This window comes from Mauremys reevesii, linkage group 1, assembly GCF_016161935.1.
Source record: "Mauremys reevesii isolate NIE-2019 linkage group 1, ASM1616193v1, whole genome shotgun sequence".
Lineage (NCBI taxonomy): Eukaryota > Metazoa > Chordata > Testudines > Geoemydidae > Mauremys > Mauremys reevesii.
Window position 1 is genome coordinate 142,271,646 of NC_052623.1, and position 23,139 is coordinate 142,294,784.

The 23,139-nt window shown below is 41.7% G+C and overlaps 1 protein-coding gene across 3 annotated transcripts in view; it reads right to left on the reverse strand.

Annotated features, from left to right (window-relative positions):
• The window catches only part of ADGRG2 (adhesion G protein-coupled receptor G2), an 82,609-nt gene that overhangs the window by 33,492 nt on the left and 25,978 nt on the right, over positions 1-23,139 (reverse strand). The window contains exons 7-19 of one of the 3 annotated variants that reach the window (XM_039520352.1): positions 22,777-22,821; positions 22,640-22,672; positions 18,527-18,568; positions 16,747-16,818; positions 16,152-16,172; positions 14,227-14,283; positions 12,144-12,214; positions 10,033-10,106; positions 4,738-4,777; positions 4,555-4,589; positions 2,564-2,658; positions 1,853-1,919; positions 847-1,376 (exon numbers count right to left, since the gene is read on the reverse strand). In XM_039520352.1, the coding sequence (XP_039376286.1) occupies positions 847-1,376; positions 1,853-1,919; positions 2,564-2,658; positions 4,555-4,589; positions 4,738-4,777; positions 10,033-10,106; positions 12,144-12,214; positions 14,227-14,283; positions 16,152-16,172; positions 16,747-16,818; positions 18,527-18,568; positions 22,640-22,672; positions 22,777-22,821 (1,182 nt within the window). Of the gene's footprint in view, positions 1-837; positions 1,377-1,852; positions 1,920-2,563; positions 2,659-4,554; positions 4,590-4,737; positions 4,778-10,032; positions 10,107-12,143; positions 12,215-14,226; positions 14,284-16,151; positions 16,173-16,746; positions 16,819-18,526; positions 18,569-22,639; positions 22,673-22,776; positions 22,822-23,139 lie in introns of all 3 variants that reach the window. The other 2 variants (XM_039520349.1, XM_039520351.1) reach the window with 2 other exon arrangements.

Genomic DNA, 23,139 nt, shown 5'->3' on the forward strand with positions numbered 1-23,139 from the left:
CTGGCGCAGTGGTCCTCAGTAGACCAGGCACATTTTTGTCTCATCTTTGATGAGATGTCTGGCCTTTAATGACATTCTAATTAACTATTTTCTGGAAGTTTTATCTTTTGACTTCAGTGGGAGTAGGATAAGATCCAGAGAGTAGGGATTTCAGAGACAACATACACACATACACACACAAATGTAAATATCTAAAATCTCAGAGGATAATCCCACCCAGTTACAACTTTTTAAGGAGGATCTAGTATTGATGGATAATTTTGCTTTGTTTCCACAAAGCTCTTTTTTATGACAGCAACTGAGAATTCTTTCCCATTACTCTGAATCTCTTTCTTTTCAGGGAAAAAAAGAAGAGAAATATATGAAAGTAGTTGGTAATTTATCTGAAGAATACATTTATTTTCAATCATGCAACTATATTCTCTTTTCCCCCCTCCCATCCCTCTTCTGTTTTTTTGCTATGTTTTTTCACTGAACATAAAAGCCTCTAAAATCATAAAGACTTATTTTAAATTCAAACTTATTTCAAGACTCTTCTGCCCAGTTCTGTCACTCTCTTATTTGTTTACTGCATTTTGCCTGTCCAATGTGTGGTGCTAGAAACAGATCACATAGAGCAATAACTCCTATTGGGTCTACTTGTAGAGTAAGGCACTAGTCAACATGAGTAAGGGTGGCAGAACCTGTTCCAAAGAGAGTACTGTACTCTATTAGGTTTGTTCTGAAAGAGCACTATGTTACTTAAATCAGTTTTGAAACTTTATTAAACAGGTAAAATCTCAGTTCTGTGAAGGGAAAAAACTCCTTCAGACAAAAGATGCCAATCTATCAGCTTACCATATTTACCTGTTGTACCGTTGGCCCCAGTAGCTTGGCTATCAGTGGTCGAATGAATACCAGGAGGAGAGAGGATGGTAGGTTCAGTGGAAGAAGCAGGAGACACATTTATAGGTTTGGTTGAAGGAATGGCAAAAGGAGCTACAGTTGCAGGTTTGGTTGGAGACATAGGAAGAGAAATTGTGGTAGATTTGGTGAGAGATGTAGTGAAGTATTTGGTGAAAGGCATAGGAAGGGGAATTGTAATGCTAGTTGTAGGAGAAGATGTAGCAGGGGGAATTGTAGTGGTGTGTGTAGGAGAAGGAGTAGCAGGGGAAACTGTGGTAGGTGTGGTGGAATGCATAGCAATATGTTTAGTCAAAAGATTATTTATAGTACTAGATTTGGTTGAAAGATGAGGAGAAAAAACAGTGGTATGTTTGGGGGCATGAATATTAGGAGGAGGTTTGCCAATAGATTTTTTACTGGAAGAAGGAGCAGGAGAAGCTGGAGGGCCACATTTGCTAGGGGCAGCACATACAACTGTGTCTTGTCCATAACTAAAAAAAATAAAAGAATGGTATGAAAGTTGTGGCAAGCTTAACATTGTTTATATATTAAAGAACACCATTTAATAAGGCTTCAGTAAAGGAAACCTTTAAATGACATCATTACAATAGTGCATCCGATCAGATGCCTGTGGTACTCTGGCAACAAATATTGTTAATTTGTCACATTTTGAGGATGGAAATTCTGAATTCTATTTTGTTAAACGCTCACCAGTAATTTAGGTATTGTAATAGCAACACTATGTTGGGTGCCTACTTTGTGGATGATAGCTAGACTTTGAACCTTATAGCATGTGGGAAAACCCATGTGCGAGAGCTAAAAGGAGAGGAAAATTCCAATGGGTTTTACTTATGGAGATTCCCTTCCCAATTGTTATGTTGTGGCTGGGGTGTTTGCTAATGCATCACAGACTAAAAATCAGAATATTCCTTAAATAGGAAAGCAAGTCTTTGCTATTTATACTTACCATTGCAACATTTGTAACTCTTCAGCAGTTGAGGGCCAAGATTGCAGAGCTGAACAGCAGCACAGTTCTATGGTGACAAAGGCACGAAAAAGCATTATCCTGATTTGTCCAGTAGCCATTATATACAATTGTTGAAAATCATATTTTGACCATTTAAATTCCATAAAGCATTTTGAGATAATTTGTGTCAAGCTTTTTTCACATTCATAATCATGTAATAAATTAATATAAATATTAGTACACCATCACATCTTTGTGGAGTGACACAATTTGTCACAGACAGTGGAGATGGCTCTTTTGGAGTGTTGCAAACAAATGGAGTGTAGAATGCACAACTTCATGACTTGTGATTTTAAAAAAGATAGCATGACCCACTACCATAAAAATACCTCTACCTTATCAAGTAGTGTGGCAGTCTGTCCTTCCTTTATTTGTTGTACAAACATAATCAGCAGTTTTTCTAACACAAAATCTCCCCAATAAATACAAACACTAAATATGTTCCATGTCTGAATATCCAAAATAGGAAACATGGCAGAGAAACACTTTACATATACTCTTCCTGCAACTAACTTTAATTAACTCTTTTATTTTAAAAATACATTTGCTTCTTTTCTGTTAAAACATTTACAGGTCATCTTTAAAATTATTATCCTTAGACTGAAGAGGGACACTGTAATAAAAATATATTAAATATTAAAGGCAACTTACCAATTTGTCCTACTTTTGCTCTTTTAAAACGTGCTATTAAACTGCTTATATTAACAGTCTTGGCCAGCTTTACTATAAACTTGCAGACTGATATACTGCAATGAGAAGAAAATGAATTGTAAACAAGAAACAGATTTAACTTTGTATGCTGTATACAGAAATACTGCCAATATCTGAATTCAAGTACCATTTTCCCAACCTATTTTCAAATCTGAGGACTATTATTATGATAACAACCTACCCTTTTCAATTTAAAAATAGAGAGAACAAGAGTATCACTTTGTGTTGGTTTACTCTCTCCTTGTTCCACGGACACCGACTAAGACTTAAGGCCAGATCCTCCACTGCACTCAGTTAAGCCAGACAAGTAGGTGAATGAAGACACAACACAGTGACTGAGTTTAAGTGACAGGCTGAAACTTCTGTTTAACCAAAGTAATACTGATGAGATCAGTACCCCAAATCTTACCACTCAAAATAAGGGGCCAGTGCAAGAGATCATGGCTTTACATCATAAACCCAAACAAGAAATCAGTCAGCCTCTGCCTGACCTCGCTGTCATTTGTGGGATCCAACCAGTTGCTCCCCTCATGCAAATGAAGGTAGAGACTAGGAATTCTTTGATCTGCACTAGATTTAAGAGATTTCCCTTCTAATCCCCAGCAAAATCAGATTACCCCAGGAGCATGACAGTCAGCAACTACCCTACCTCACACTGAGCAACAGTGGAAACAATTCAAATATCCTTCCTCCCAGTCCAGGCCTCCCAGGAGATGTGAAAAAGTCAAAATACCCTCAGGACATCAGCCAGTTCTGCCTGGAGGGAAAAATCCTTCCAGATCCCACAGAGGGGCATTCTGGCTAGGCCCACAATACACCATAAGACAAAATTATGCCACCTTCAAGATATGGTTGCCAACCCTCCAGGATTCTTCTGGAGTCTCCAGAAATTAAAGATTAATCTTTAATTAAAGATTGTCATCTGATTAAATCTCCAGGAATACGTCCAACCAAAGTTGGCAACCCTACTTCAAGACAAATAACTCACAGAGAAGGAGGCTGGAAAGTCATTAAGTGCCAGCAAAGATGGTGCCCATGCCCAGGGAAGAAGCATGATAATCCAGGGCTGGGGATATGTGTGGCTGACCAAAAATGATCAGCTATCCCCCTGCAAACTGGCAAATTGGGCATCGGGGTTGGGGAGAGGGAAAGAGAAATGTCCTGTTCTATCCTCAGTGCCATCCCTTTAGTCTTCCTCCTTCCTGACTTGGCCAAATCCTCTTCTCCACTGAGAAAGGGTGGGCATTTTATGTTGCATGAGCAAAGCTGCAGACGGCGGGGGAACAAAGCTGTCAAGGAGCTAGTTACAGTTCCTTGATCCTCTGCCCTATTACCCACCATGTTGCAGATTAGCCTATCCGGGCAGATATCCTAACCTGCACTAATTGGCAATGGTCCCTAAAGATGTATTCTAGCCAATCTTCCTCCCTTCTCTGACACTTTGGAGTAAATCCAAGCAGGGGCGGCTCTAGCAATTTCGCCGCCCCAAGCTCGGTGGCACTCCGCAGGGGGCACTCTGGCGGTCGCCGGTCCTGTGGCTCCGGTGGACCTCCTGCAGATGTGCCTGCGGGAGGTCCACCAGAGCCGCCTGCCGCCCTCCCGCAGACCGGCGGAGTGCCCCCCGCGGCATGCCACCCCAAGCACACGCTTGGCGTGCTGGGGCCTGGAGCCGGCCCTGAATCCAAAGTGACTTCAGTGGGGACTATGGATAATGATAATGGATTTGATCCAGGGTTTCTCTGTCTGTCCCTGAGTCTGTATACATGGGGCCTCAATCCTGTTTATATTTACTTCATTTGAGGCAGGATCAGCCCCACATTTGATTTCCTAGCTAGTTTGTTTCAGTTCTACTACATATCTGTTTTTTGTACACAATACAGTACAGGGACTTTAGGGGTAAAATTATTATTTAAAACTTTAACATGGCAGACCTTTGGTTTTCTGCAGCACACTCCATGAAAGAAGACTGTAAGGAAAAATAAAATAAAAGTAAAATATTCTTTCAATAGAAAACATGTTTGATCATCAGCTACTGAGAATGTCAGAAATAAATAGGAAGTGCATTTTTCCAAATAGCTATAATAACAAATAAGCACACAAATAAAAGTGCTTACCTCACTTTGTTCTTGCAATGTTTTGTTGAATTCTGAAATTCTTTAAAAGCAAAGGTTAACTATAAATGGTGGATTCTACTTATGTTTATAAAGAAGATATTCACAAAAGTTAAAATGGTAGGAACTAAAGGAATGTTAAGATATATAATATTTCTTCAAATGTTCTTTGAAATTTACTTGGCAATGATTTCCTAACATGCTAACTCAAAATCATATTTTAAAATTGTATAATTACTTTAAAGATGCAAATGTCTAATATTATAGTAAACAGTATTTGTTAACAAAATAATTGGTTGGCATTTTGGATGAAGCCCTGTAATTCCTGTTTGCTACTTGCCAATGTCAGAGGAATTTAACTTTAATCCTCTGTCATCACACCCATATAAACATATTTTATTATCAATTCACTTATTTTAAAGTAATTTAATATTGAGCAATAGACAATTTCTGACTCGTGTTCTGCTAACAAGCAAGTATGTGGAACACAATGAGAACTTGTAATTGAAGCAGGGCATGGGAACAGAGGAGACGTATAGGCTCCCTCAACTATAGAATAAGCACCAACTTGCAAGGTAATTTTCTGAATTCCAATCTATAGTTTACCACTTCAACTTTGCTCAAACCTATGCCACTCCAACTTTGAATTTGATGCAGTGAAACAGGAAGAGACAGCAGAGAGAGTCAAAGGGGCAGCAGCTTACACACGCCAGCGCTGCTGGAGGCCCCATCCACAGCTGCCTGCAGCGCTAAGCGCTGCAACTCCTGCAAGCTAGGGGTCGCACAGAGTGCAGGCAGTGCATGGCAGCATCCAGCCAGCGCTGGATCTCCAGGGGCTCTCAGCGCTACCTGTCACTCACCAGCGCTTTACCTGCCTCCCTCCAGTTCAGGCTCCACTCTGCATCCTGTTCAGCCACTCTGCACCTGTTTGCTGCACTCCAGTAACTGCTCCTCAAAAATTAATGCGTTTTTCCCTCTCTGCCCTGCAGCTCCTGTTTAAAATTGTGTGCCCAGTTACAGAAATCAGTTCTTGTGGCCAGGCAGCGACAGGCCGTGCAAGCAGTTAATCCCAGCTGCACAGCCACCACCAGCACCTGTGCAGCATCTGCAGTGAGTGTCAGGTGACTGGTGGTCAGCAGCGGTGCATGGGTGAGCCGGTATGAGCAGCTATCCAGGATCAAGCCTCAAAGGGCCATCGAGGATGCGCGATATCAGGAGCATGAAGATGCATGGCCATGGAGTGCAAGATAAAAGAGCCGCGGAGCAGGGCTGCGGAGTGCCGGAAGAGCCCAATCGAGCCGCAGAGGAGGGCCCATGATGGAAGGGATGGGCCCAGGAGATACGAGTGACTACAGGTGGACCAGGGGGGACCAGGGAGTGGGAGGGCAGGATGGGGGAGGGGGGGGGGGAGAGAGGGGAGGAGGAGGGGGGAGGAGGGGAGGGGGAGGAGAGAGAAGGGCGGATGGGGGGGCAGGGGAAGATCCTGGCAGATTGCAGGGAGGAAGCAGCCAGAGAGCCAGGAGAAAGTAGGAGCAGAGCAGCCAGGAGAGCAGCAGGTTGCAGCAGGACAGAGGTTTCAGCGGTTGTTGAAGGAGGGCTTTTTAGATGTGGTGATGATGTTTGGGAGAGGAAGGGGGGTGAAATGTGATGGCATAGGATGATGTCTATGTCTGCTTGGATGATATCATCATCATCAATCATGCTTCCGTATATCAGTTATCTCAGAGCAACCTTGTCAGCAGAGCGTCAGTGTCTGTCGCATAGGTGGCGCCGGCGTGTCCCCACTGTCCGCCCAGGTGTCAACCCCGGCCCGCCGCCGTCTCGCCACGACGGGGGGGCGGCGGATTTCTTCACATCTGAACACGGCCCGGCGGAATCCCAGCGAACTTCGCACCGGGAAAGAGCCCCGCCCCCCCCCGCTGGAAGTCTTTAGTGACTGGAGGAAAGAGAGTGGATGATGAAGTGAAGTGAAAGGATTAGTGAAGATGAAGAAGAAGAGCACCCCTGACTGCATCTGCCTCAACCTCTCCTCCCTCCCACCTCCCTCCCACTCTCCTACCCTCCTCCTCTCTCCCTCAAGCTCTTCTCTTCCTCTTAAACACCCACTCTCACTCTCCTCTCTCAGAATTTTGAACTTTTTTTGCAAGTGAGAACTTTAAAGAATGCAATGAGATGAGATAAGCAATGGAACAAGTGTGAGTAATTGTCATTGGATATTGGTTACAGTGAAAATGTGTACTTGACTGTGATGTTGTTGTTTGTCACTACTGCTTATTCATGTTTGACCTTGACCTTGACAACTTCAAAGCAAAAAAAAAAAAAAAAAAGAAAAAAAAAAAGAAAGAAAAAAAGAAAGACTGAGAGAATCACTGAAGAAGAAAGAGAAAAGAGAGAAGAGAGAGAAAGAAAGAAAGGAGAAAAAGCAGAGAGAAGAAAGCAGTGGCCAGCAGAAAGAAGAGTGGCCTGTAAAGGGCTGAGGAGCAGAGCACAGAGGCTCTGAGTCCCTCCCCCCACCCGCCCAGTACACCTACTCCGCCCCCCCCCCCCCCCCCGTCCCCCCTGCCTTGTGCCCCACACCCCAGCCCCCCCCCATCCCCCCAACCACACCACCAGCTCCAACCAGCACTGACCCCCAACCACCCCCTCCCCCCCACCTACCACAACCCTACCCCACTGCCACAACCCCCCTACACCATGCTATGAACCCAATCAGCATGCAGGATTCATTATACAAACAGCAGACAGGGCACATGGCAAAAGCCCTTACAGACATGCCACCCACCACACCCTGCTTGTACCCTCTAATGTTGTGTTGTGTGTCTGTTGTCTGTCTGTGAGTTTTTTTTTTTTTTCAAAAACATTTTCTTTTTGAAAAACAATTCTTTTTATTAAAAACAGTTAAAAATATAGCAGTATAAAGAAAAAGATTACTGCAAAGTATATATATTAATATTGCAAATATATATTAAGCAGTAAATTATTATGCAGCTCATGCTGCAGCAAGCAAACATTGCTGTTGGCTTTCAGCCTCAAATTCTCCCTCTCAGCATCCTAATCTCCCTCCTCTCCTCTCCTGCCCCTCTAAGCCCTGTGCCTCTGCTGCTGTGCATATTGCTCCTCATCTTCAGCCTCTCAGACAAGTGCCTCACTGATCATTTCACCCTGAATTTCACAAATATTATGGAGGGTACAGCAAATTGCTATATACAGCATGCTGCTCTTCCCCCCTGCTTTCTACAGCCATACAAACAAAAGCAAAAGCTTTTAAACATCCAAGCACACTCTCAGCCCACAGTTGCACCGGCTCAGCCTCCCCAAGCTTCGGTCCTTGCTCCTGTCAACCTTGCTGTAGCCAATAGGGGGTTCGAGGCAAGGCAGCCAAAGGGGGGCAGTGGGCATCATGATCAGCCTGTCTTCCTCATCTCTCACATCCCCTCCTCCTCTCCTCTTCCTGATTCCTCTCCTGGCCTTCCTCCTGTATCTCACTGTTCTGTTCCCAGTGCATCCTGCATAATCCTCTGTGCCAGCCTGTATGATGAAGAATCGCAAGGAGCACCAAGAAGGAGCGCCTGGAGAACCATAGAGAAATATGCCTTACGGGCAACACCAGCCAGGCCAGAATGAATATAGGAACTCCCCAATTATCGCCCCACCCATTAGAAGCCAATTCCCACAATGTCCCCCACCACATCCTCCGCCACCTCCCTTCCCACGGTCTTTTCTAGCACCTGCTTGCATTGATGCGCAAACTGATCATCAAAAGCGATTCCCAACGTCGGAAACCACACACTTTCCCTTCCCCGACCGGTGGATCACCGACCCTGGATTTGCCATCTTCCAGATTGCCACAGCCGCTTTTCCAGCCAAGGGCAGCTCCTCAATGCGCTGTCAGTGCGCTCGCCAGAGCAGGGCGAGCTCAGCACACTCTCCATGAAGCTTTTCTTTCTCATCTTTCCCAGCAGCTGCCAGCCTGCCCCCACAGACTTCCATCACGATGTGATCCACCACCACAGTGCTCCAGCCCCAAAGCGGTGTTCAAAGCGGTGTTCAACTGTGGTGTGCAGTGTTACCACATGCCACACTGCCAGTGTCAGGCAATCCATATATATATCATCCGGATCGGACTCTCACTCACTCCTTTGAGCTGAAGGAATAGCTCTCGACTGCCAGTGTGGTTGTGGTGGTGACTCTCATCAGCAGTCTCAGTCCAGAGGGCTCCATTTGCCACAGAAATCACACCACAACACAGAGAGACACACAGAGAGTCACACAATGGCTGCCCAAACGCTGAAGGGAGAATGCTGGGATGTGAAGCAACAATGCGGGCGTTGGCAGGCAAACAGCACAGGATGACCCACACTTCTTTCTCTTTTTCTTCTTCCACAAGCAAAAATGGGAAAGGTGGGTGTGTGGATAAACTGTGCAAATGCACCTCATGCACCTGGCGGCTGCTGAAAGAAGTGTGGCCTGCAGCGCTGCTGGCTGTCAGCTGGGTGTGGCCACACTCCAGCGCTGGCCCTTACACAGCTGCATGACCAGCGCTGTAACTCCCAGCGCTGCAAATTGTAAGTGTAGCCAAGCCCAAAGAGTAATGAGCTAGGAAAATGATCTTATCAGCTTTGTTTTGCTTAACCAAGAGTTTTAGATGTTTGCAAAGAAAGCAAAGTACTTATCTTTGGAATATTATGAAAGAAGAAGTGGCACCAGAGTCCAAAACAGAACAAGGTGAATGTGACAAATGCATGTAGGCAATCATAACCACAATCATATTTAATTTTCTAAGCAGAATGAGACCAAAACTGGGTCAACCATGCTTTCCTGATGAACACCCATATTTGATTTCACAACTGACAACAGATAAGTGATCAGATATTTCCCCTTTAATCAGCCTGCCAGTACACATGGTGAATTTCACACAACTTCAACACACTTTATTTTCTTACTAAGGCCCTGATCCTGCAAAGATAGACCCCTGCATCTGTGTGGAGCCCCACTGAAGTTGCAGGATAAAAGTCTAAATAAGGATAGCAAATAATACTATTTGTAAAATATCAAAACACCAATAAATAAAACTAAAACTAAGAATAGTCTAAGCAATGTAAATTTTACCCATGCTGTGAGAAAATACTGAAATTCCTTATACGTTCCTTAAATATTATTAATTCTAGAATAAATACAGGAATAATGAGAAGTGAAGAACCTGCTGATGACATAACAGTTCTCACTTAATCTTAAATACAACCAGTATTCAGCAGAATTGGAAAAGTCAATTTATGATGATAACTATAAGTTACTTACTGGGATTCTTGTAGAGTAGGTGTTGTAAATGGAATTAATTTTGTAACTTTATGGCTACTGGTTACATCATCAATCTGTTAGAAACACAGATTCAAATAATAATTAAAAATTATAATTCTTATATAATTTAAAAAAATGCACATTTTACTCAACCCAACAGTCTGAAATTGCAAAGGTTAAAAGCACTCATCATGAGCACACCGTAAAACATGTTTTAAGAGAATCTTAACAACTGTGACCCAGGAACCACTGGATGCCAACTGGCAGAGAGCACAGAGGATATATAGGATTTTTCAGGGATCCTCTGGGCCAGATATATGCATGATAGTTCACCAAAGGCTGGCATATGAGGTGTCTACCGAAAACCAGTAACCCACTGGTATTCATAATCATTGTAAAATCTATGTATGGAGAATATTTACGGAATTATATAACTATACTGAAAACAATGTTCTTATGGTCTTGGAGTTAAGGGAGGTGACCAGGTATGGACAGCAGGCGAACCCACTCTTTGGGGAGGCTAGCCCACTGGCCTCATCCCTTCTGCCTGAGGCCCCACCTGCCCGATTCCCTCCTCTCCCTGCAGCTGGAGCCCCAAGCATCCCACATCCCCAGCTGGCCCAACCCCTGCCGGCGGGCCCGATACCTGAGCTGCCCCAGGCCACCCTGGCTGGCCCAACCCCCACTGGCCACCCTGGGCCACACTGGCGAGCCTGATCTCCGGGCTGCCAGAGCCGCCCCGGCCAGCCTGACCCAACCCCTGGGCCAGCCCCAGCTATGCCGATCCAAGCCACCCCAACTGGCCCGACCCCCACTGGCGGACCTGGCCCCTGAGCTGTCCCGGGCCACGCCAGCTCACCCAACTCCCACTGGCTGGCCTGAGCTGCCCTGCACCGTCCTGGCTGGTCCAACCCCCACTGGCCACCCTGGGTCACACTGGTGGGCCCGACCCCTGCCAGCTGGCCTGAGCTGCCCCTGGTTGCCCCAGCCCCTAGCTGCTGTCTGAGCCTGAGCTCCAGGCCACGGCTGGAGCTGAGTCTCTGCTGGCTTTGGGGGGAGCATGGGCAGGGCCACAGCCTGGCCTATGATACCCACTGCCCCTCTCACCAGGAGATGACATACCCCAGAATTTCTCCTTTCAGCAAGGAGCTAACAGACACCTATCTCTCTGTCTGGCCATTTGTCTATTGTACGCTTCCCAGTGTAGGTCTATTTGCATACTGAGCCACAGGCAAAACAACAGACTATGAAATCTAGAGAGGAAATCTACAGGACTAAATAAACAACAGGGGGTCCTGTTTATGAATAAAGATGAATGATAGGACTGATATATCTCAAAAAACCACACTGAATCCTTCACTGCGAAGGCAAGCTGACAGCACACTTGTTTCGTATAAGGAGGGTCATCCAAGCCTGGATCTAAACCATCGAGGAACTTTGGGTGAGCAATACCTGGTTAGTCTAGAATGTGTTATATTTTATTTTATATGTAACTATTTGTTTCCAATACGTCTACTTGCTATTACTTGAATCACTACGCTTTGTTAAATAAACTTATACTTGATTTCACTACAAACTTATCTAACCGCTCTGTACTAAGCGTGGTGGTGTTCTAAAGTGGAAGTGGTAAGCTGGGGTGTACTGTTTCTTTGGAAGCCGTGGACCAGGGCTGGACACTTCAGGGAAACTTAAGGGCTGAGGTGTACCATTTGCTAACCTATAAATTAACAGTGGGGTCTGTGAAGCCTCGTGGGGAGCGCTTGTGCTGCCCATGGTCAGTGGAGAAAGGGAGCTGATACACAACAGGCACAGACAAGACTTCCTCACACTAAGGGCAGGTCATGACAAGGTACATCACAGCCCTGGGTACCCCCGTGAAGCATCACACAAACAACTGATATTTCTATGTTTACTGCACATAGCGGACATTTTGCTGAAATGGACATCGGACATCTAGTACACTGATATGTTACCAAAGGAACCATTAGCGATCATGAAGCAAATTGTGATATAAGAGTTAACAATTTACAAAACATTTAAAAAATCATATTAGGATAAGATTAATTTAAATGGATAGAATGGATAATGGATAAAAAATTCTTAGGACTTACTATTTCAACACTTACTGAAGTATTATTGCTTTTTTCACTGTACTGAAATTTTACATAGCCCAGGTAGAAAACTAAATACAAAAAGACAAACAAAGTTAATAATAATGTTCATGGTTAATTGCTTGATTTAGAACCATTTTGAGAACTATACATTTCACTTGTTTTGTATTATGCGAGAAGATAAATAAAAGTATTCAATCTACCTTCTCTGTACCATTCATTATTCTGTATTCTTTTGCCATGCTTATTCATTTCCTCTCTAAACTAAATATTCCCAATATCTTTAGTTTCTCCAGGTCTCTAATAATTTTTGCTGCCCATCTCTGAACTCCCCCTATTTCTCCTGTATCATTTTCAAGATAGAAAAACTAGACTGCACACACAGTGACCCAGACCTTGATCTGCATAAGGACAGCATTATACTGCTTCCCCAATTTTAATCTGCTCTATATGTTTCAGACTGGTATAGGGGGAATCTTCCGGTGGCATACTGATGATGTAGTGACTCCTATATGACTCCCCCCTTGTGACCAGTCAGGGGGTGTCGCTGAAGGGAATAGAGCAGTCTGGGCACTGGTCCAGTGTCAGTGTAAATTAGAGCAGCCTTTAGGCTACTCTAATTTAAAACCATCAGTCAATGGCTCCAAAGGCTCTTAGATCAGTCATGATTTACTGGGACTGCTCTAGCCAGAGGGAATGTCATATAAGAGTCACTACATCAGCTGTGCACCACTCAAGGCTCACCATATACAGCTTTCTATGTCATCTTTAGGGCAGCTCTATACCAGGGGAATGGCTATGTTTTTTGTTTCCGTCTAATCCATGATGGTACTTTCCCTCTCACTGCATGACTACATAATTTCCTTAACAAAACTTTTTGATTTTTGAAGGTCCAAATATGTGCCAACAAATACTCCTTTATCCATTCTTTTGTTGACACACTCAAAGTAGATTAGAGAAGTACCATGTTGTTTGTCCACTTTCATCTAAGTGTTCTATAAGTATTTTTCTAATCAATCTTTCAACCTCTGTTCCTGGTACTGAAGTAAAGCCTATTGGTCTGCAAATCCAAGATGACCCTTAGATCCTTTTAAAAAAATGAGTACAACATTTGTTAACTTCGCTTGGAGTAGCTAATTTTAATGAGACATTTTATACTTCTAATAGATGCTCAGGTATTTCATTCAGAGCTCTTGGACATACACCAACTGGTCCTTGTCCTTTAATGTATCAGTTTTTCATAGCATCTTCCTTTTTGACTTCACAATCTTTGGAAAAAAGTCACTAAAGGTAATAAAGATATCTTCCCAGCATACTGTGTGTTCTTTGCAGAGAAGCTAAATGATTTCTTTGAATCAGAAATGATACAGACATCATTTAGTTTCTCTGCAAAGTCCTCACCCTCTTTAATTTCTATTTTTACTTCCCAATAGCCCAGCTGACCCATCAAGAGGTTTTCTGTTGCCAATATACCTAACAAATCTCTTATTTGTTTTTATGTCTTTGCTCTTCAAAATCCCCCTTAGCTCTCTTAATTATGAGTCTGTCAATTTTAGTTTCCTTAGTTTTAATTTTCATATCATATTGTATTGTGTAATACATCAAACTTTGATCCTATTACAGTGCTCCCTCAATACTTACATATGCTTTCTACTGTTTCCTTTTTATCCTTATTTTTAAATATAACACTATTTTACTGTTTAAAATAACATTAATGATATTATTATAATACAATTTTAAATGAATTATTTGCATTTCCTAAGCTTGATAATGATAGGTACTAGTAGTATATAAACTTTATATTTACATGTGGATGAGAGAAATTATAAATTTAATATTTTCCTTCAGTATGAAACTTGTGAAATACAAACTCAGAAAATATTTTCTTAGATATTATTTTTAATATTGCACATGATTTTGTAAGAGAAAGTTACATATTTTTTTCTAGGTTGGCAACCAGGATATAAGAATTTCAAACCTAGGATATTTCAGAGATTTTATAAAAGTACAGCATGTATACCTCACTACTCAGAAGAGAGAAATATTTGGAGATGATACATTTAAGGAAAAAAAACCCACTAACCTGAATTATTACATATGGCTGATAAATTATATAAGTTGTTACCAGATAGTTTTGTTTCTGCAAAAAAATATTAATCCAGTTGAATTCAAATGTAATCTTGTTCAATATATGTTTTTAAATGATGAATGTTTGTATAAACTTAAATGTCTTCAGGTTTGCAAAATATTTTACATTCTATCTATGCTTTACTGGTGTTTGTAAGGCACCTGTCACTAGGGTATCTAAGTCCCAGTATTCAGATGTAATGTATATCTATCTAAATTGTTCTGTAACTCTTCCCCCAGCATAAATATATAGTATATCTACACACATATACATAAACATACTCTCTCTAGATATAATAAAAACATATTTTAGTGGTCACCGTTTAAAAAAAGAAAACAAAGCAGCAATTATATTTTCCACAAACTAGTATCTGAGACAATGTGCCACTGTTTCCATATACTTAGAATGGGAAGTTAATTTAGTATCATATTAGATAGACAGACAGACAGATGAAATAAGACTTCATTTCTGTAATTCATATTACAAATTTCCAGGTGCAAAGAGTGAGGAAAAGGGCCATTTATCTGGACAGTTTTGTTGTTGAATATTAAATTAAACAAACATGCATGGTTAAGCTAATAAGGTTAATATACTGTGCACTACCATGTAATATAAATCAGCATATCATGAACAGACTCTTAACATACTGCCATGCTCAACCACTATAAAAATGATCATGTGTTTTTGATGGTATTACTCTGGCTATTTATTTCACGAACACATGAGATTCAAAAACTATTCTGTTTGGTCCATCCCATTATTTTATCCTATTGTGATATGAATTTTTTTTCTTTCACATGGTACAATATGATGTGATAACTGGCTCTCTGGCTGAGGGGAAAGCAGTGGACATGTTATTCTTTGACTTCAGCAAAGCTTTTGATACAATCTCCCACAGTATTCTTTTGTTCAATATCTTCATTAATGATCAGGAGGATGGGATAGATTGCACCCTCAGCAAGTTTGCAGATGACACTAAACTGTAGGAGTGGTAGATATGCTGGAGGATAGGGATAGGATACAGAGGGATCTAGACAAATTAGAGGATTGGGCCAAAATAAATCTGCTAAGGTTCAACAAGGACAAGTGCAGAGTCCTGCACTTAGGACGGAAGAATCCCATGCGCTACTACAGACTAGGGACCGAGTGCCTAGTCAGCTGTTCTGCAGAAAATGACCTACGGGTTACAGTGGATGAGAAGCGGGATATGAGTCAACAGTGTGCCCTTCTTTCCAAGAAGGCTAACAGCATTTTGGGCTGTATAAGTAGAAGCATTGCCAGCAGATCGAGGGACGTGATCATTCCCCTCTATTTGGCATTGGTGAGGCCTCATCTGGAGTACTGTGTCCAGTTTTGGGCCCCACACTACAAGAAGGATGTGGAAAAATTGGAAAGAGTCCAGCGGAGGGCAACAAAAATGATTAGGAGGCTGGAGCACATGATTTATGAGGAGAGGCTGAGGGTACTGGGATTATTTAGTCTGCAGAAGAAAAGAATGAGGCGGGATTTAATAGCTGCTTTCAACTACCTGAAAAGGGGTTCCAAAGAGGATGGATCTAGACCGTTCTCAGTGATAGCAGATGAGAGAACAAGAAGTAATGGTCTCAAGTTGCAGTGAGGGACGTTTAGGTTGGATATTAGGAAAAACTTTTTCACCAGGAAGGTGGTGAAGCATTGGAATGAGTTACCTAGGGAGGTGGTGGAATTTCCATCCTTAGAGGTTTTTAAGGTTAGGCTTGACGAAGCCCTGGCTGGGATGATTTAGTTGGGGATTGGTCCTGCTTTGAGCAAGGGGTTAAACTAGATGAGCTCCTGAGGTCCCTTCCAACCCTGATATTCTATGATTCTATGTTTATATATACAGTAAGTCATATACTTACCATTTTTACAATGACTTAAACCTACAAAGAAAAGTAATGAGCAGAAATAAAGGTTGCAGTACACATGCAGCTCTTTTGCTTAAATCCAATACAGTAGCATTGAAACATACTTCTATTTCATTTGTCCATCAAACAATAATCAGCTCAGCCAATAGCATTGCAAACTTTTACACCTTATTTAGCCAACCCTCCTCAATCCTGTTGTATAGGTACCATTTCTTGGGCTGAGCCAGTAGTTCAGTCTTCATTCCCAATGAATTCCTGATTTCTCTGCTAAGATTTTCATCTCATGCCAAATGTGAAGCATGGTTTATGTTTTTTGTGCTACACAATAAAAAGGGCTAAAATATCAATGCACTTTTTTTTTTTACTTTAGTAGCTGGACAGCCATCAGAAGGCAGTGACTTTAGGTTGTTGGATGATCCAGTTTTGGATCCTATTTTACAAAAGTAAAAGGTTCTAAGCCAGTCCCGTGGGGCATTTTTTAAACATTGTTTGAAGCTCTAATTATTTTATAAACTCACTTCATTATACAGCATTACAAAAATACTAATACATTCAGTTCACTGTTTAAATTAAAATAAGTTTGCCTTACCATTTATGTTGGCAATGGTTGGTAGAGTAACACTGTCAGTTACATTGAAGGTTCTATTTGCAGCTAATTTCTCTAAAAGAAATAAAGGTAACTGAATTTATTAAAATAGTTAACACTGTATTAAAAGCAAGACATTAGAAAGACTCAGTTTTGATTATTTAGATAGTAGCACAAAGCTGACAAGAATGGACTTGTCTCTTTCTCTGTGTTGGTACAGTGCCTTAGTGTTCTCAACCAGGGGTACGCATACCCCTGGGGGTATGCAAAGGTCTTCCAGGGGTTACATCAACTCATCTAGATATTTGCCTAGTTTTACAACAGGCTACATAAAAAGCACTAGTGAAGTCAGTACAAACTTAATTTCACATAGACAAAATGAGAAAGTAAGCAGTTTTTCAGTAAGTGCTTGTGACACTTCTGTATTTTTATGTCTTATTTTGTAAGCAAGTAGTTTTTAAGTAAGGTGAAACTTGGGGATACACAAGACAAATCAGACTCCTGAAGGGGTACAGTAGTCTGAAACGGTTGAGACTAGGTTGAGAAAAGGTTGTGCCATAGTACAATGAGGCCCTGATCTTGTTTAGAGTCTGTAAGTGCTACCACAATGGAAATAATAAATAGTAAGGATACAGTAAATGCCATAGAGCAAGTTTAGGGACTATCTACATGCTTTTATGCCTCAACCCTGCAAAAACTGCTGGCCATCATCATTGTGATTTTCTTGTATTCTGTGTTCACACTGCGATTCAAATTGTGTCTGACTGAATAGTTTAAAGCCAATGCCTATCCCACTCAGGCTAAACCAATCTGTTCGATTCATACATATGTTAGAAGATATTAATTTCCAAACTTGTTTTGAACTCAGTTTTACCTTGTACATTTGATTTGGCCAGTTAACACTATGTTTGAAGAGTCAGTTTCTTGAAAAAAAACCCACCTGTTTTTAAATCGAGGATGTCATCCTCAACCAATTTTAAAACATTTTTTTTTTCAAGAAAGATGGTTCTTGGTCCAACATATCCTACAGTCTTGCCCCTTCACACTCTGATGCTCCAACCACCAGAAATACTTTGTGTGCTGCTACTGCAGGTCTGAGCTGCACACCGTGTTAGAGATGTATGACCCATCATATTGATACTACTCCTTTCATGCATAGGTACAGCAGCACCACACGGGTTCTGTGGCCACACAGCACTCTCTTGTTCTGAAATATTGTTCCATACTTCCTGTTCTACTCTGTGAGATAAATGGATTTATGCTTTACTGAATCATGGCCTCAATTCACGCTCCCATTACCTTATCCTAAAGGCTTCACTGGATAACAGCAGCCAATCAAAACAAACTGTAAGATCTTGACAGATACCATAAACTGAGTCAAACTGGGCCTTGTCAATAGCTGGATTGGAGGCTTTCAGGTATTTAGGAGCCTGTGGATTATCTGTGCAGCAGATAGTAGCTGCTAAAACTACAGAACATTAATGGGAACATTTTAATCAAACAGAAGTTAGGAAATTCAAAGATAGGGTTCACATAGCAATGTTAAATTTATCCCTTTCATTTACTGCATGCTTTGTGATGGGCCCTGTAGGATTAAAATCTCAACTTTAATGTATATGCAATCAAATCATATGAACACGGATACAAAACAAGACTGATTTCTTATATGAAATACCATAATAAAAAAGTCATATTCAAAATACTTGATCATAGGCTCCCAAAGCTCATAAACCAACCACTTCTGCCAATCAAAATAGAGTTTAACAAGGATAAAAACCAATACCTGCTGTGGTGGAGAAGTTAAATTCAGGGATATTAGAAGTTTCTGCAGAAAAAAAATAAATACAAGAATTTCTAATAAAAAGCCTGTGAAATACTGGTTATATAAATGAGCTGCCAAGTCACTTTCTGATTTCTAGTTCAGACTCTCCTCTTGTTTGTACTTTCATGAATCAGTAATAATTTATTTTAAAAGATGAGTGAGTTGCTTCAGAATAAAACTTTTGCAAGTGAACGGAGAATTAGGCCTCTGTCTCTAAATTCAGAGATCAGGAGAGTGAAGCCTGGTCTACACTAGGCGTTTAAACCGGTTTTAGGAGCGTAAAACTGATTTAACGCCACACCCGTCCACACTGAGAGGCCCTTTATATCGATATAAAGGGCTCTTTAAACCGGTTTCTGTACTCCTCCCTAACGAGAGGAGTAGCGCTAGTATCGGTATTACCATATCGGATTAGGTTTAGTGTGGCCGCAAATCAACAGTATTGGCCTCCGGGCGGTATCCCACAGTGCACCACTGACCGCTCTGGACAGCAATCTGAACTCGGATGCAGTGGCCAGGTAGACAGGAAAAGCCCCGCGAACTTTTGAATATTTCCTGTTTGCCCAGCGTGGAGCTCCGATCAGCATGGGTGGCGATGCAGTCCGAAATCAAAATAAAAAAAAGAGCTCCAGCATGGACCATGCGGATGTGACTGCAGTAAGGGCAGGCAAATCTGTTCTATCAGCGCTCCGTTACAGAAGACGAAATTCAAAATCATTTTTAAAAAATCTCCAGACAGACGCCATAGCAGGGACTCAGCGTACTGCTGCGTGACAAGCGTAATGGAAAGCCAAAGAATCAAATGGACGCTCATGGACTGGAGGACTCAAGCTATCCCACAGTTCCTGCAGTATCCGAAAAGCATTTGCATTCTTGGCTGAGCTCCAAATGCTTCTAGGGTCAAAAACAGTGTCCGCGGTGGGTCAGGGCATAGCTCGGCAATTTACGCACCCCCCCACCCACCCCCAGAAGTGAAAGGGAAAACAATCCTCTCTTGACTCTTTTACATGTCACCCTATCTTTACTGAATGCTGCAGATAGACGCGATGCTGCAGCACTCAACACCAACATCCTTGCTCCCCCCCCCGCCATGGGTGGCTGATGGTGCAGTAAGACTGATACCTATCGTCATCATCAGCCTATTGGCACATGGGGCAGTGCAAAAGGACTGGTAACCATGCCGACTAGCATCCGTTAGGTCTATCAAGGGCGCCTGGCCCTAATTTTTCCTGGTAGATGGTGCAGTATGGCTGGTAACCGTCTTCATCATAGCAACAGGGGGCTGAGCTCCATCAGCCCCCACCCTTCATGTGTAAAGAAAAGATTCAATTGCCCCTGGACTAGCAGCGCGATGCTGGGCTCCTCTCCTCCACACTTCTTAATGTCCTGTCTGGACTATCATAGCAGCTGGAGGCTGCCTTCCACTCATTTCTCACTAACAAGTCACTGTGTCTTATTCCTGCATTCTTTATTACTTCATCACGCAAGTGGGGGGACAATGCTACGGTAGCCCAGGAAGGCTGGGGGAAGAATGGAATCAACAGGTGGGGTTGTTGCAGGAGCACCCCCTGTGAATAGCATACAGCTCATAATTTCTGCAGGATCTGACACAGAGCAGCTGTGCTCTCTGGTTCTATGATACAGTGGTTCTCTAGTACACTTGCCCAAATTCTAGACAGGACTGATTCTATTTTTAGATACCAAAAAGGAGGGATTGACTCAGGGAGTCATTCCCAATTTTGACTTTTGCGCCCCTGGCTAAGAGCAGCCAGGGGCACTTATGACAGCAACAGATGGTGCAGTGCAAAAGGACTGGTAACCATGATCATCTTTTTACCAATTTATGGATTGGTAGATGGTACAGTATGGCTGGTAACCATCTCTGCTGTCATGCAAAAGCAAAAGCATGCTGCTGTGTAGCGCTGCTGAATCGCCTCTGTCAGCGGCATCTAGTACACATATGGTGACAGTCACAAAAGGCAAAACAGGCTCCATGATTGCCATGCTATGGCATCTGCCAGGGCAATCCAGGGAAAAAAGGCGCGAAATGCTTGTCTGCCGTTGCTTTCCCAGAGGAAGGAGTGACTGATGACATTTACCCAGAACCACCCGCGACAATGATTTTTGCCCCATCAGGCACTGGGATCTCAACCCGGAAATTCCAAGGGGCGGGGGAGGCTGCGGGAACTATGGGATAGCTACGGAATAGCTACCCACAGTGCAATGCTCCAGAAGTCGATGCTAGCCTTGGACCATGGACGCACACCACCGATTTAATGTGTTTAGTGTGGCCGCGCGCACTCGATTTTATACAATCTGTTTTACAAAACCGGTTTATGCAAATTCGGAATAGTCCCGTAGTGTAGACGTACCCAGAGTTAATTATGCCCCTCTTGTTTATCATAAGATTGACCCAATTTAAACCATTAAACATATTCCCATATTCCACCATGATGGACACCATATAAATGTGTGTAATGAAGGAGGTGGATATTTAAAATTGTTTCAAAAATATTTTGAGTAGTTTTAGCAATTATGACACAGGGCCAAAAAGGGTTAAGTAACTTGCAGGCTAAATTACCCAAATTCATATGGTTCATTAAAGACATATTAGAGAAATCTATAAATGCTAATTAGGGCTATTCCTTATAAATAACTAACATAGCTATGTTAAATACACTAGAGCTTTGAACCACAAACAGGTATTGTTAGAGAATTAGAGGTAGCACTAATTGTATGTGTTTACTTATATCTTGTTAGATGTTAACCATCTAAACAAATGGTTCCTGTCTGTTTCTATATTTACTGATGCACAGATAAAAAGGGAATATTAACATTTAGATGGAACTTGGGTGTAATAATTTCATTGTCTATATTTCTCTTTGAAGCTTGTAGTAATCTGTCTATGAACCGCTTAATGGATAATTACTTTATGCTGATGAATGCGACTAGTTACCTGTGTATACACAGGAAATAGGTAATTCTACTTCAAAGCAAATATTCTTTACCTAAGGACTGCATGCTGTCCGGAAAATATATAAAGGGCTTTTGGGACCTGATCCTTTCACCTCAGATTTGCTTAAGCTTTGTCAGGGGAAGTTTGAGTCGCAAGACTATGGTCTCCAGTGCATTCTGGATCACCCTGATATTGGAAATGGACATTGGACTATAACCTGATAAACTGATTCTGGAAAGGAATCTTTGTAACTTTGAAGCTCACCATCTCTACTATGAAACTGACCTAAGGGCTCAATGCATTTCTGTATGTATAATGATCTTTTAACCAATACTCTCTCTCTCTTTTCTTTTAATAAATCTTAGTTTAGTTAATAAGAATTGGCTGTAAGCGTGTATTTGGGTAAGATCTGAGATATTCATTAACTTGATGGGTAATGTGTCTGATTCTTTGGGACTGGTAGAACTTTTTCATATGATGAACAAGATTTTCAGTAATCCTCATCATATGTGACTTGGTGGTCTGGGTGGTCTGGTTTACTTTAAGGGAACTGTGATTTTGGCTTCTGGGTAACCAGTAAGATACTGTAGAAACTGTTTTGTTGCTGGCTTGGAAAATTTAAGTATCAGAATAACCACCAGTTTGGGGGATTATCTGCCTCATTCTTTGCAGCTTGTCCTAACTGAGCAATCTCAGCGTGGCCCCTAGGACCTTGGTCACAGCAATCTTACTGAATTCACTATTCAACACAGAACCAGCATTCCGACATATTTTCTAAAATACAAAAAAATGGAGAAAAATACTATGTAAAGATAAGCTGGTTTGGCTCCAGCCATACACTTAAAGTTCTATCTAAAAAGGAAAAGTGTTTTGTTTGATTAACAGTATCATACGAATTTCATATTTTCAAAACTCTATCAGTGCAAACTTAATGGAAGAGGGTGGCTATGATAAATATGATAAACATTTTAAGGTTGTGAAAATAATGATCATGAGCCAAATTTAACACTAATTTAAACAAGTACAACCCTACTGAATACAAGAGAGTTTTGTCTCTTACACCAGATCTGAATTTGGCTCTCATTCTAAACTTCATACTTGTGTAAAATAATTCTCACCTTCAGCACTTGTTCTTTCTAGTGAAGTTGTATCTGAGTAATAGAACAAAAATAGAAAAAAGTAAAAATGTACACAATAAAAAGGTAAGACAAAAGCTGAATACATCAAAATATGAGAAATATTAAGAAAATCTTGCCTGAAGCATTAATGGGGTAGGTGATAAAAGTAATGATAGAGGATTCTGCAGCAAAATAAAAAAATAAATAAATAATAGTAGAGAAGCATAACATTAGTGCTTAAATTTTTGTTTGTAAGAAAATGGGGCCAGATTTTAAGCTCATTATGCCCTCAACTGGGGACAGAATTTCAAAAAAGTTAAGACTCCAGTTTAGGCATCTGAAGGAAGTAGCCAGATTTTCAAAAATACTTAGAACCCACAGAGAACAAGAGGTACTGAATACTTTTGAAAATTTGAATAAGTGCTTGAATGGGGACTGCTGGTAACTGAGCTTTTGTGGAAAATTTTGCCCTTGGATATTTGTCCCATGTATAGCAGATT